Source organism: Mirounga leonina, unplaced genomic scaffold, assembly GCF_011800145.1.
Source record: "Mirounga leonina isolate KUSES-001 unplaced genomic scaffold, KU_Mleo_1.0 Mir_224, whole genome shotgun sequence".
Classification (NCBI taxonomy): Eukaryota; Metazoa; Chordata; class Mammalia; order Carnivora; family Phocidae; genus Mirounga; species Mirounga leonina.
This window is the reverse complement of record NW_023270615.1, coordinates 14,739,042-14,751,923: the sequence shown is the minus strand read 5'-3', so window position 1 is coordinate 14,751,923 and position 12,882 is coordinate 14,739,042. Positions and strand designations below refer to the sequence as shown.

Sequence of the window (12,882 nt, the reverse complement as noted above, 5' to 3'; positions counted from 1 at the left end):
GCGGATGCTTAAACAACTGAGCCACCCAGGTGTCCCTACCTGGTGATTTTAGTGTGTGTGTGTGTGTGTGTGTGTGTGAGAGAGAGAGAGAGAGAGAGAAAGAGAGAGAATATATATATATATTTTTAAAGATTTTATTTATTTATTTGAGACAGAGAGAATGAGAGACAGAGAGCATGAGAGGGAGGAGGGTCAGAGGGAGAAGCAGACTCCCTGCCGAGCAGGGAGCCCGATGCGGGACTCGATCCCGGGACTCCAGAATCATGACCTGAGCTGAAGGCAGTCGCTTAACCAACTGAGCCACCCAGGCGCCCCGAGAGAGAGAATATTTAAGACTCAAACATTTCTAATTCTTTTTTGATCTTTGCTGTTACAGGTTTTTGCCTTTTTTCTTCCTTAAAATGAAAATAGCTTTACAGTTTTTATTTGTTGCAAAAAGCATCCCCAAATGATGAGAAAACCTTTATAATTTGGTGAACATGTTTCTTGATATATCTCTGCAGACAGAAAAACACCTAGATACAAAATTTTTACATAATAGTGTCACATACATTTTCTTCTCTTTTTGGCTTCCCCCGTGATAGATCACTGTTGGATTTTCATTTCTAAAAGCATAGATGTACATCATTATTATTATTATTTTTAAAGATTCTCATTTATTTATTTGAGAGAGAGAGAATGAGAGAGAGCACATGAGAGGGGGGAGGGTCAAAGGGAGAAGCAGACTCCCTGCCGAGCAGGGAGCCCGATGCAGGACTCGATCCAGGGACTCCAGGATCATGACCCGAGCCGAAGGCAGTCGCCAAACCAACTGAGCCACCCACGCACCCTGTACGTCATTATCTTTTATTGGCAGTAAAGAATTTCATCAATTTACTTATGTGTTTTTATAAGTCCATGAAGAGTAGGGACATAACATTTGGGGTTTTGCTTTTTCACTGTACATTGTTATCTGTAGTTTGTCATTCTCAATAGCTATGTGTTTTTCTGTAGTATTATAATTATCCTTAAATTGATATTGTTAAACATTTAGGCTTTGTCTTTCACATATTTATAAAAATTATTTTTTTCTCTTGGTATATTTGTAAAGAATAGAATTACAGGAGTCCCCCCGTATCTGTGGTTCTGCTTCCTATTGGTTTCAGTTACCCATGGCAACAACCATGGTCCAGAAGCAGATGATCCTCCTTCTGACATTGTCAGGAGGTCAGTAGTAGCCTAAAAACTGAGTCACTCACCTCACTTCTTCTCATCACGTAGGCATTTTATCAAATCACATCATCACAAGAAGGGTGAGTACATGCAATAAGATATTTTGCAAGAGATCACATTCACGTGACTGTTATTACAGTATATTGTTATAATTATTTTATTATTAGTTATTGTTGTTAATCTTTTACTAAGCCTAATTTATAAGTTAAACTTTACCGTAGGTAGGTATGTGTAGGAAAAAAAGGTAGTGTCTATAGGATTCAGTGCTATCTGCAGTTTCAGGCATCCACTGGGGGTCTCGGAACTGTGGTTAAGGGGGGACAACTGTACCAGACTGAACATCCATATCTTGTCACCTGGGAGTAAACTGATCGCCAGCAAGTTTCCATTATTACTGTATTCAATAGTGTATGGCATGCCCCTTGCCCATAGCCTAGCTAATGCCAGATATTATCATTTGAATTTATTGTGTTTGCAAAGTATATAATTTCTTTCTTTATTTTTTTTTAAGATTTTATTTATTTATTTGACAGAGATACATAGAGAGAGAGGGAACACAAGCAGGGGGAGTGGGAGAGGGAGAAGCAGGCTTCCTGCGGAGCAGGGAGCCTGACATGGGGCTCGATCCCAGGACCCTGGGATCATGACCTGAGCCGAAGGCAGACGCTTAACAACTGAGCCACCCAGGCGCACCGTATATAATTTCTTTAAAATATATTTTACTATATGTGTTGGCCCCTTTTTAGATATGATTTGTGACAACCTAAAATATAAAATTTACTTCTTAAAAATTTCCATTTTCCCATAATTTGTTTTCTTTCTTTTTTTCTGTATAACGTGATTTTCAGTGTCCTTTAATTACTTGCAGAGTGATGTCTGGATGTTAACATTGCCCTTTGGTATATATTCCTGATGTTTTTACCAAAGTTTTTAATAAGTTATGCTTAATGCATATGTATGTCTCCTGTTTTGTTGTATTCTTTTGATATTTTATTGTTTGAATCTTTCATTTTCTTAAGAACATGGGAGAAGGAAAGTGAGTCTGGCAGCTTCCTGAGCTAAAGCAGAGGTGGCCGTGGAGGCTTTTATGAGGATCATAGTTTTGCCAGCTGGGGCTGTACCTAGAACAAGACATGGGCCCCGAGGAGTTGAGGGGACCCAGAATTCTGTAGCTCTTTCTTCTGCCTCTCGGCCTACTGGCAGAAGCAGACCCTGAAAACAGAGAAGAACCCCACATTCTGTGGATCTAAGGATAGGAACTCTTGTATATATCAGGGCTGTCTTAGGTAGAACAGAGGGAAGATCAGAGATGCTTCCTACCTGCTTTTCAGAAATTCTTACTGAATATTTTTCAGCCTAAAAGTGATAGGCTAAAATCAAGGTATTGAATTTTTTTCCATAGGTTTTTTTTTTTCTTATTTGGCCTTATTTTATGTTCAAACATATATCAATGCAAATTGACAAGTTATATTTCGGTGTTAATGAAGTAGAAGCAGGCCCATTTTGATCTTATTTAGTTCTACATGGAGTTTTAAAAAATGACCCAATACCTGGGGCGCCTGGGTGACTCAGTCGGTTAAGTGCCTGCCTTCGGCTCAGGTCATGATCTCAGGGTCCTGGGATCGAGCCCTGCATCGGGCTCCCTGCTCAGTGGGGAGCTTGCTTCTCCGTCTCCCTCTGCCCCTCCCCCTGCTTGTGCTCTTTCTGACAAATAAAAAAATAAAATCTTAAAAAAAAATAACCCAATACCTAAATACTCCTACTGTAAAAATTTACCACAAAGTTATATAAAATAAAAAGTTAAAAACCACATTCGTCAACAATCTCTGACAATAATTACTACTAATAATTTGTGTTTCTTTTTAGGTATTTTCAGATATATGTATATATAATACATTTGGTGTATTCAATGAAATCTAAAATACATTTATATGTACACACGTATGTATACATGAATGTACTTTATATATCTAGTATTTAATATATGTGTTTAGTATACACATTGGTTGAATATACATAGTCTGCAACTTGCTTTTTAATATTTGATATATCTTAGATTACCATATGTTTTTCATGTGACCAGAAATCCACCTGTGAGAAGGTTGCGAGAGTAGTTCAAGGCCACGATGATTGGAGAACTTTGAGGCTGGGTGCATGCCTACAGGTTATAACTCAGAAGCTACTCAGATATGAAATGGAGGCTGTATGATACTTATTTTCCTCTTGTCTTCAGTCCTTGTATTGTGGATTGTCATTTTTAGTAGCATTAGATTAGAATTGCTCAAAATAATTTCGCTCGGCTTCAGATGCATTACAGGTCGGTCCGCTAATGGGTCCAACGTCTGCGTATTGAGGGTGTGCTCAGAACATGCCCCACACTGTGCTGTTGGTATCACGCCCTTGGCCCCAGGCAGGACGGTGGTGGTGAGCCCTCTTGCTGTGCTGGTTCTCGATGCTTGATAATTAAGCAAAAATGATTTGTCTCATGTAGGCAGCACCGTGGGGTCACAGGGGCTACATTTAGGTTCGCAGGGACCCGTCCTTCACGTGGCTGAAATCCTTCACTTTTCATTTTGCTGCAGATACTATTTTATTGTTTGATGTTTATTCACATCGCTTTCCAACACACCTATAGTCAAAAGACATGTTATGACCGTTGTGTTAATGGCATGAGTCCCTTCGATGTGCCTATGGCTTTACCGCTAGCGATGTCCAAGGATTCGGCTCAGAAGCCATGAAGACTCCTCTGGTTCCTGTTTACAAAAGCTGGGAACAAGCGAACGGACACAGGGGGGCAGCAGCTGATCCTGTCTGCGCGGGCGCTTAGCTTTCTTCCTACCCATCTCTTAGATGAAAGCCTCTCGCCTGGGAGACTCGTGGGTTCCGTCCAGCTGTAAACTGCTAACTCAGTGGGCACCATTCCCTCAGTCACACTTCGTTTGATGCTTCGTAGTGGTGTTCATGAGGCATCGAGAGTGGAAGAACTCCTGCCCCAGATAACAGGGGTTTGAAATCCCGCTTTGCCGCGTGGCATCCTACATGCGTCCTGCCCGCAGAGCCGGTTTCCTTCTCTGTACAGAAGGCGCCACATGAGACTCCATCACGGGGCAAGCTGTCAGTTCTGGTATGCTCCGTAAATGGTAGATTTTTCAAAACAACATTGTTACAAAAATGACTGTTTTTCTCGAAGGCTCATTTGTTTTCCTTTTTTCGGGGGAAAAGTTTTTCACTGACGGCATTGATGATTCCCAGTCTGAGCCTGTAAGAATGTGATTTCTTTCAGATGTTTCCCTTGGCCTCTGAGAATCGCTCAGCCTGTGTATATGCTCATTATTTATAACCGAGGCTCCTGTAGCGTCCCCTTGCTGTGCAGACATTTTCACACTGGGTGGCAGGTTGGACTCCAGAACACGACCAAAGCAGAGAGAGAGAGAGAGAGAGAGAGAGAGAGAAATGAGACACATCAGCCTTTTATTTCTCTTCTCCAATTTCAGTCTCTTTATTCCTGTGATTCCAAAGATAGGAGATGAGCCTGCCTCCGATTCTCTGGCCTCTTTATTTTTATTTTAATTCTTGCTAAATACACGCATCGTGATTTGGTAGCTGTCATGTTGGACGCAGTGAGAAGAGCTGGCCAAAAACCTATGGAAGGAGAAAGGAGAAGCCCAGCGCGGAGAACATCACACCGTGCATGTAGGGGTTTATTGGAGTAGAAGCATATGATCGAAAACACATGATGTCCAGAGACCAGTGTGGTGCTGGGACCTCTGCTGGGTTGGTGTCGTGGAGCGGTCCGATGATGGCAGGTGATGTTAGGCAGTGTGCTCGGCACTTTATATATGTCATGTGCCCTCACAGTAGCCCCAGGGGGCAGGTACTATTAAGACTTTTATGTTTTCCTGAAGAGGAAGCCGAAACTAGGAGATTATGTCATTTGCTCCTGGTCGCAGAGCTGGTAAATGGTGGAGCAGGGGTTTGAACCAGCTGTGTCTCAACCTAGAAACAGTTCTTAACCACTGAACCACATGCCTCAGTTGAAAACTGTGTTTCGTTGCTAGTGATGGGTGAGGAGATTGTCACATCACCGCCCGTTTTCAGGTTGCACTTGTGAGGTCTCTGAGTGGAGGAAGTCCCTGGCCAGCAGAGTTGGGATGTCATGCCCATTACAGAGGGAGCCTGTCAAAGGAGCACTGATGAAAAGGAGGCTGGGATGAAGCAGAAGATCCATCTTAGAACTCCCCCCACCTTCCCACTGCCTCCCTGCCTTCCTCTTTATCATCAATGTACATTGTATATTCATTTGTGTAATTGTTCCTCACTTGTGGACTGTAAGCTCCAGGAAGGCAGGAATTATACCCATGGTATTTCCTGTTAAACACCCAGGATCTAGAATTGCCGGCACACGGTAGGTCCTCAGTGCATATTTCTTGAACGTATGAATGAAAAGAGATTGAAAAGATGGAAAAGAAGTGATTGAGAAATGAGTGAAGGGTAGGAGTTGGAAAGACTTTAGAGGACTTTTCGTCTGTCTCCTTCTCTCACGGTGGTGGAAACTGAGTCTCAAAGAGGGTAACGAATGCTAACTGAGCACCTGATGTAAGCAGAGCCTTAAGTTCTCTCACATCATCTGCTCGGAGGCAGCTCCAGGAGGCTGCACGACACCTCTCTTTTCTGACCGCCTCTGAAATGCGGTTGTAAAAGGGCGCCTGGGAGGCTCAGTCGGTTGAGTGTCTGACTCTTGGTTTCAGCTCCGGTCGTGGTCTTGAGGTCCTGGGATCGAGCCCCGCATTTGAGCCCCACCCCACTGAGTCGGCTTCTTTCCCTCTCCCTCTGCCCCTCCCCACACCACTCTCTCTCTCTCTAAATAAACAAATTTTAAAAAATCTTTAAAATGGGGCGCCTGGGTGGCTCAGTTGGTTAAGCGACTGCCTTCGGCTCAGATCATGATCCTGGAGTTGCGGGATCGAGTCCCGCATCGGGCTCCCTGCTCAGCAGGGAGTCTGCTTCTCCCTCTCCCGCTCCCCCCTCTTGTGTTCTTTCTCTCTCTCACTCTCTCTCTCAAATAAATAAATAAAATCTTTAAAAAAAAAATCTTTAAAATGTCCATCCTTAATGATCTCTCCAGGGGCCTGTGAGAGACACTGGCAGAATGGCCCCCTTCCAGGTGAGGCGGTCTTGGCTGGGGCCTGTGCTGGTAACTGCCCCGCACTCACACCCTCTAGGGAGGTCCCTGCCAGGGATGGAGTAGTAAACGTAACACTCCCAGCACTGATGGGAGCAGGTCACAAACGCATGTGTGACGCCAGTCTTGGTTCGCGGTATGTTTTGGGTAGAAAGTGGAATAGGGTAATGTGGTGGGGAGCACCAGGCTCCTTTAGGTTGGGGTACCTCCTTCTGATGAGATGACATTTCAGCCGAGGCCCCTCATTGGATAGGAGGGAGCCAGCCATGCAGAGATCCGGGGAAGGAAGACGGCAGGGAGAATGCAGGGCAAGCATCTAAGGTAGAGGCGAGCTTGGTGTGTTTGAGGGACAGCAGGAAGGGCAGCAGGGCGGACGTGGCATGAGCAAGGAGGAGAGTGGTAACAGATGATGGAGGAGGGGTTAGGCGAGGCTGATTACACGGAGTCTTGAAGGCCAGGATAAGATGCTTAGGTTTTATTCTAGCAGGATGGGGAGCCCGTTGGAAGGTTTTAAGGAGATGGAAAGGTACAATGTGATGTATTTATAACATGGCAGTGTGTGGAGGACAGGTTTGAGTGCAGGACAGTGGAAGCAGGGAGACCAGCTCGTGGCAGTGGTCGGGGAGACAGGTGGTGGGGCTGGGACCAGCCTGGTGGCCGTAAGGGTGGAGAGAGGACACAGATTTTAGATTTATTTTGGAGATGGAGTCAACAGGACTTAGCTAATGGGTTCATGTGAGGAGCGAAAGAGTGGAATCAAGGATAAATCCTAGATTTTTGGCTCAAGCATGTGGTATTGGTTCTTCTGATGGGAGGCTAAGGGAGAGCTTACTTGTGGGAAAAATTCAAGAGTTCTGTTTCGGACCTGTTATCTCGGAGACATGAGGAGACGTTTAAAGTGAGACTTGAAAGACGAACCGGATTTCACCTGGAATGGGAAGGAAGAAAGGACGTTTTGGAAGGAACAGCGTGGGCTGAGGAAGTCCGTACGTAGCGGAGGAGGGGAAGATAGATCATCAGTCCGTGTGGCTGGTGCATGTCCGAGATGAGAGGAGAGGAGTGGAAAGACATGATATCGTGATGAAAAAGAGAGAATGCGTTCTTTTTGCACTTCGATCCTTATGAGAACCCAAGCATTTGTGTTGAGTGGGATAAGTAGGACGATATTAACCTGTCACATTTGATAATGTCAGGTGTTTTGTCCCACTGATGTGCCAGAAATACACCTATCAGAGTTCTTCTCAAAATCAAATGGCGGTCACCAAATGGTAAAGCTACCTCATTGACTATGGTTTCTTCTTTGGCGGTGCTCCGTACAGGGTCCACTCTCGGTCGGAATCTCTGGTGTAGCACCTGCTGTGTAGACAAGGAGGGCCCTGCTGGTAGCTTCTCAGTCCTCTTAGACCCGAGATCTTCTTTTGGTAATGAGTGTTTTGTAGCATCCCTTTTGCCATACTGAAATAATATTCATGGTTACTATAACCAGCTTATACAAATCGCTGCAAACGATGTAATACTTCAGCTGTAACAAAGGAGAAATAAAAGGAAAATGGTTTAAAACAAAATACGCGTATCAGTACACAAACGTTGAGCATAAGGAAGTATTTAGATGTGGCATGATTTTCAAAATAGCCAGTAGGGTCTCAGTAAAGATCTGAACACATTTGTTCCTTAATTTACATGGTAGCTGCATTCCTGAAAATTCAGTGTATTTTAAGATCATGCAAAGAAAATGCTCCGTGTTTGTATGTAACAGTGAGGTTCCAGGCTCAGCCAATTATAAAACAGCTTCTCACCTGAAAGAATGTTGTTATGACATTAGAATGTTGTGCGGGAGTGTCTTGAGCATTGCGAGACATCTTAGCACCTCTCTTCCTGCCCATGAAATGTCCCCCCAAATTTTTGGGAATGTCCCTGTGGCTGGTACCAGTCCTGCTAAGAACCACAGCTTTGGCTGTTCTGTGGGCCATGGGGATGCTGATATCCCTGCATCAGAGGACACGTTGACCCCCCATCTCCCAGTCTATGCTGTAACCTTTGTGTGAACGGGCCATTGTCTGCCTTGTTCCTGTTCTATCCCTAGGACTTGGCCCAAGGTGTGTCCTTAGAAAACGTGGTTGAAGGAAAGGATGGGTGGATGCATCAATGGATGGACAGACGGAGGGATGAAAAGAGATTTTCTCTTTGTTCTGTTTTGTGGAGCAATCCTTTAGTTTTTTTTCTTCTTCTCTGTTATGACTTGGGAAGGCTTTTAAAAATGATCCATGCGATAAGAAGTAGTAGAAATCTCTTCTACTCCACCTCTTGAATAACGGGTGCTTTGATCAAAATGTCTATTTTTATCTGAATGCCATCTCGGCTGTCACCTGTCTAAGCTTTTATTTTGTTAAACTCAGGAATGTAGATCATTTTGAGAATGTAAATCTACTTATGGCTTTTCTCCTTTCTTTCTAGTGTGGGAGGAGTTGGCCTGCTATGAAGAAAACACACGGGATTTTCTTTTCCCTGAACCCAAGCTGACACCTTCGCTCCCTGGGATGTGCAGGGAGGTACTCATGAAGACGATTGCAGGGTTTCCAGTAAGTGGTTCGTGCCCAGCCTGGACTTCTGTGGGGAGAGATTCTTGGGACTTGGACATTTTATTTCTGACAGGGCTTGTTCTTGGGCTGATCACTTCATCTCGGTTAGTACCCCTGTGTAGCAGCCCTGTTTAGATGCCCCATTCAAAAACCAAATTATACTGATTTCCCCCACTGCTGATCTGAGAGGTGGTGGGGGGGAAGGGTCTTAACCTAATCAGGCCAAATCATTGCCTTATTCACACTGTCACATACTTACAAGGATGCTTTTCCATCTCCTCTTAATGCAGACTAATGGAAAGATTTAATACCAGTTTATTTAATTGTAGCTATTGTTTTAGTAGTAATAATGCACTTGATCTTAGCCAAAAGGCCGAGAAGCGATTTTTTAGTAGTAATAATGAAAGCAAATAGAATCGTGAGAGTAATAATGCCGCCTCTCATTTATTTTGAGCCTTCGGGTTTTCCTTTTTTTTTTTTTAAGATTTTATTTATTTATTTGACAGAGAGAGACACAGCGAGAGAGGGAACACAAGCAGGGGGAGTGGGAGAGGGAGAAGCAGGCTTCCCATGGAGCAGGGAGCCCGATGCGGGGCTCGATCCCAGGACCCTGGGATCATGACCTGAGCCGAAGGCAGACGCTTAATGACTAAGCCACCCAGATGCCCCCACAGCTTTATGAATTTAAAAAGCCTATTTAATACTCACCTTTTCTCTTACTCCCCCATGAATCATTATTGTTATAATTTCGTAAAATGTTATCACTTCCCGTTTTGTTGAGAGTAAGTGCAGAATATGTAACATGAGGACCCTTGTTTCTGTGATGTTTATGATGACAGAACTTCTAGTTCTAATATTTCAAGCAGCAAACAGCATCCAAAGTTGGCCTCATCAGAATTGCTAATGATCATAACTTTAAACCCTTCATAATCTTTGACGGTTTGGTGAAGATCGCTGACACCATTTTTTCCCCTCAGAGATACTCTTTGTCTGTCACTTATATCCGTGGTACTCGTGAGAAGGCTTGCCTTTATTATCTTGAGTTATTGGTATATTGCTCTTCAGATGCTAAAAGGACAAAAACTGGTGAGAATCAAGTAGGGGATACTCTTTATATTAACTTTGGTTTGCCCGAGTTTTCTGTGTAGTCAAAGCCATCTGCAAACATGGGGCTGGTATGCAGCTGGGTATCACGACAAGGAGAAACACACGTTCTTGTCTTCTCCCAAATGTTGTCTCTGTTTAACTTCATGAGCATAAATAGGAAGAAGAACGTATAGGAAGTTGTGTTTATAGTTACTCATAAACGAAGGTAGTCATCAGAGAAAGGGCTTTAAACCGCAGGGAAAGATCCTCACACGTTAGAGGTAAAGTGTCAGTGAAGTTATGAAAACTATGTTTTAAACCATTTGTAAAAAGAAAGCGGAACTCAATTTCTCTCAAATGTTCTAGAAGGTAAAACAAAACCAGTCGCCACAGTTTTTTGTTTTTTTTTTTAAGATTTTATTTATTTATTTGAGACAGAGAGAATGAGAGAGACAGAGAGCCCATGAGAGGGGATAGGGTCAGAGGGAGAAGCAGACTCCCCGCCGAGCAGGGAGCCCGATGCGGGACTCGATCCCGGGACTCCAGGATCATGACCTGAGCCGAAGGCAGTTGCTTAACCAACTGAGCCACCCAGGCGCCCCAGTCGCCACAGTTTTAATGACGGCTGACATTTGCTGCGTTCTCCCTAGATGCCAGGTATCATGCTGAGTTTGATACGTGACTTATCTTGTTCCATCCTCCTTAACCCTGCAAGGTGGCTGCTATTCTTTTCCTGTCTTATGGTTGGGGAAGCTGGCAGAGGGAGTTTAAGAAATGTGCTCGAAGCCACAGGGCTGGTGAGTGATGGAGCAGGGTTCTCATGCTTTCTTGTCGGGCTTGGTCACTGCAAGAGGCTGACTCTCTCATGGATTACAGGTGCTGGTGAGGCAGATCATTCACTTCATTATTTTCTCTTAAGTTATTAATTCATTAAGAATTAGATTTATTTCCTCCACAAGAATGTGACTTTTTCTTGGTATTTCCATATTTCATTTTATTTCACTTGATACCTTGACAGCTTTTTCTCCCTCCTTTTCTTGGCAAGGTCAAGAATTTTGTTTTGTTTTGTTTTGTTCTGTTTGGGCTTTTTGCTTAATTAAAAAAAATTTTTTTTTAAAACTGAGCTTTATGCCGAACGTGGGGCTCGAACTCACGACCCCAAGATCAAGAGTCGCACGCTCTACCAACTGAGCCAGGCAGGCACCCCAAGAATTTTCTTTTTTTTTTTTTAATATTTTATTTATTTATTTGACAGAGAGAGACACAGCGAGAGAGGGAACACAAGCAGGGGGAGTGGGAGAGGGAGAAGCAGGCTCCTCGCAGAGCAGGGAGCCCGATGCGGGACTCGATCCCAGGACCCTGGGATCATGACCTGAGCTGAAGGCAGTCGCTTAACCAACTGAGCCACCCAAGCGCCCCCAATAATTTTCTTTTTAATGTAATTTGTTCTCCTGTTAGGTCAAGACTGACTCTGTAAAGTAAGCAGAAAGAATATTATTATTTCTTAATTATTAACTTTTAGTTAATAATTTCATTTTTTCTTTAGTGCTGTGATTCTAGAAAAATTGTACTGTTAAATCCATTTGTTGGCGTAACCATCATCACCCTCCTCCTGTTGCTAAGGAAACTGGGCAAGAGAGAGCCTGTAAATTTCAGCTCTCATCTATTATACTAAAATCAGTACTGCTGTGAAAAAGGAAGTACGTCCCCCCTTATGGTCTGAAGTCATTGTCAGGAGTGGAGGTTATGGGAGGCGAACCAGAATGTGTTACAGGGTGTGGATTCCTTGCAGGTAGAGCACCCTCCTCCTCCTCTTCCTCCCCAGGCAAACTGGAGCGGGGGTTTGAAGGCTGGCTAGGCAGCCACATGTGCAGAGGTTAAGTATGGGCCCCGACTGTCTGGGTTCCGTCCCACTTGGGTCACTCAGTGACTGTGACTTTGGGTCAATTACTTAGTCTCTGTGTACCTCAGTTTCCTCAGCTGTAAAATGCACTGACAATAGTACTTCCCCCATCACACGAGGGTGAAATCTATGTGTCGTGTTTAGCACGCTCTCTGGCATATAGTCAAGCACACGATGTGAACGGTTACAGTTTGTCGTACTGTCATTCAGGGCTTAACATGGCCTCCCCGCGAGGCGATGAGACAGCAGCACCAGTCTGTGCCTCACGTGGTGACTTGTTCAGGCTCGGACAGCTGGGCCGCGGGGGACCCCAGGTTTGGTCCACGCAAGAGGTCTCGTGATTGCACCGGTCGCGCTGTGGACCGTGGAGCTCCTCCGCCCTCCTCTTCGTGTGGACAGTCTCCTAACTGGAGGTCAAGCTGCTCTGGCCATATGTCTTGTACATTGTTTGACATATGCCCCCCTGCATCACCGGGCTCTGCAGCAACAGGGCTCATGTGTTTGCAAGCCCAGAAATCTTGAGTCACCCAGTCCAGGCCTACCACGTGTATGGGCATACTGCATTCTAGAGGCCAAGAAAAAAAAAAGGCGCTGAGGATCTAGGCTGTGCCTGTAAGAACTTGTTCTGCAGACCAGATGAATGCACAGGAATGAACGTGCAGAGGAAGGAATAAATAGTCAGGAAACAAGCTAACTCCTGGCTCTCCCGATCCCCAGCTATGTGACACCAGAAGACAAAAAATGGGGACATAATTGTGTGCTACCCAGGCTGTGTGTATATGTTTTATTTTTCAGCTTTACTGATGTATAATCAACAAATATTGTATACATTTAAGGTGTACAACTTGATGTTTTGATATACAATGTGAAAGAATTGCCACAATCAAGCTAATTAACTTATCCATCACTTATTATTACTC

General features: G+C 44.2%; 1 protein-coding gene across 2 annotated transcripts in view; it reads left to right on the top strand.

The window, feature by feature from the left end:
* The window catches only part of SPATA6L (spermatogenesis associated 6 like), a 47,708-nt gene that overhangs the window by 13,438 nt on the left and 21,388 nt on the right, over window positions 1–12,882 (top strand). For both annotated transcript variants that reach the window (XM_035029142.1, XM_035029141.1), the window contains one exon: window positions 8,849–8,973. In XM_035029142.1, the coding sequence (XP_034885033.1) occupies window positions 8,849–8,973 (125 nt within the window). The remainder of the gene's footprint in view (window positions 1–8,848; window positions 8,974–12,882) is intronic.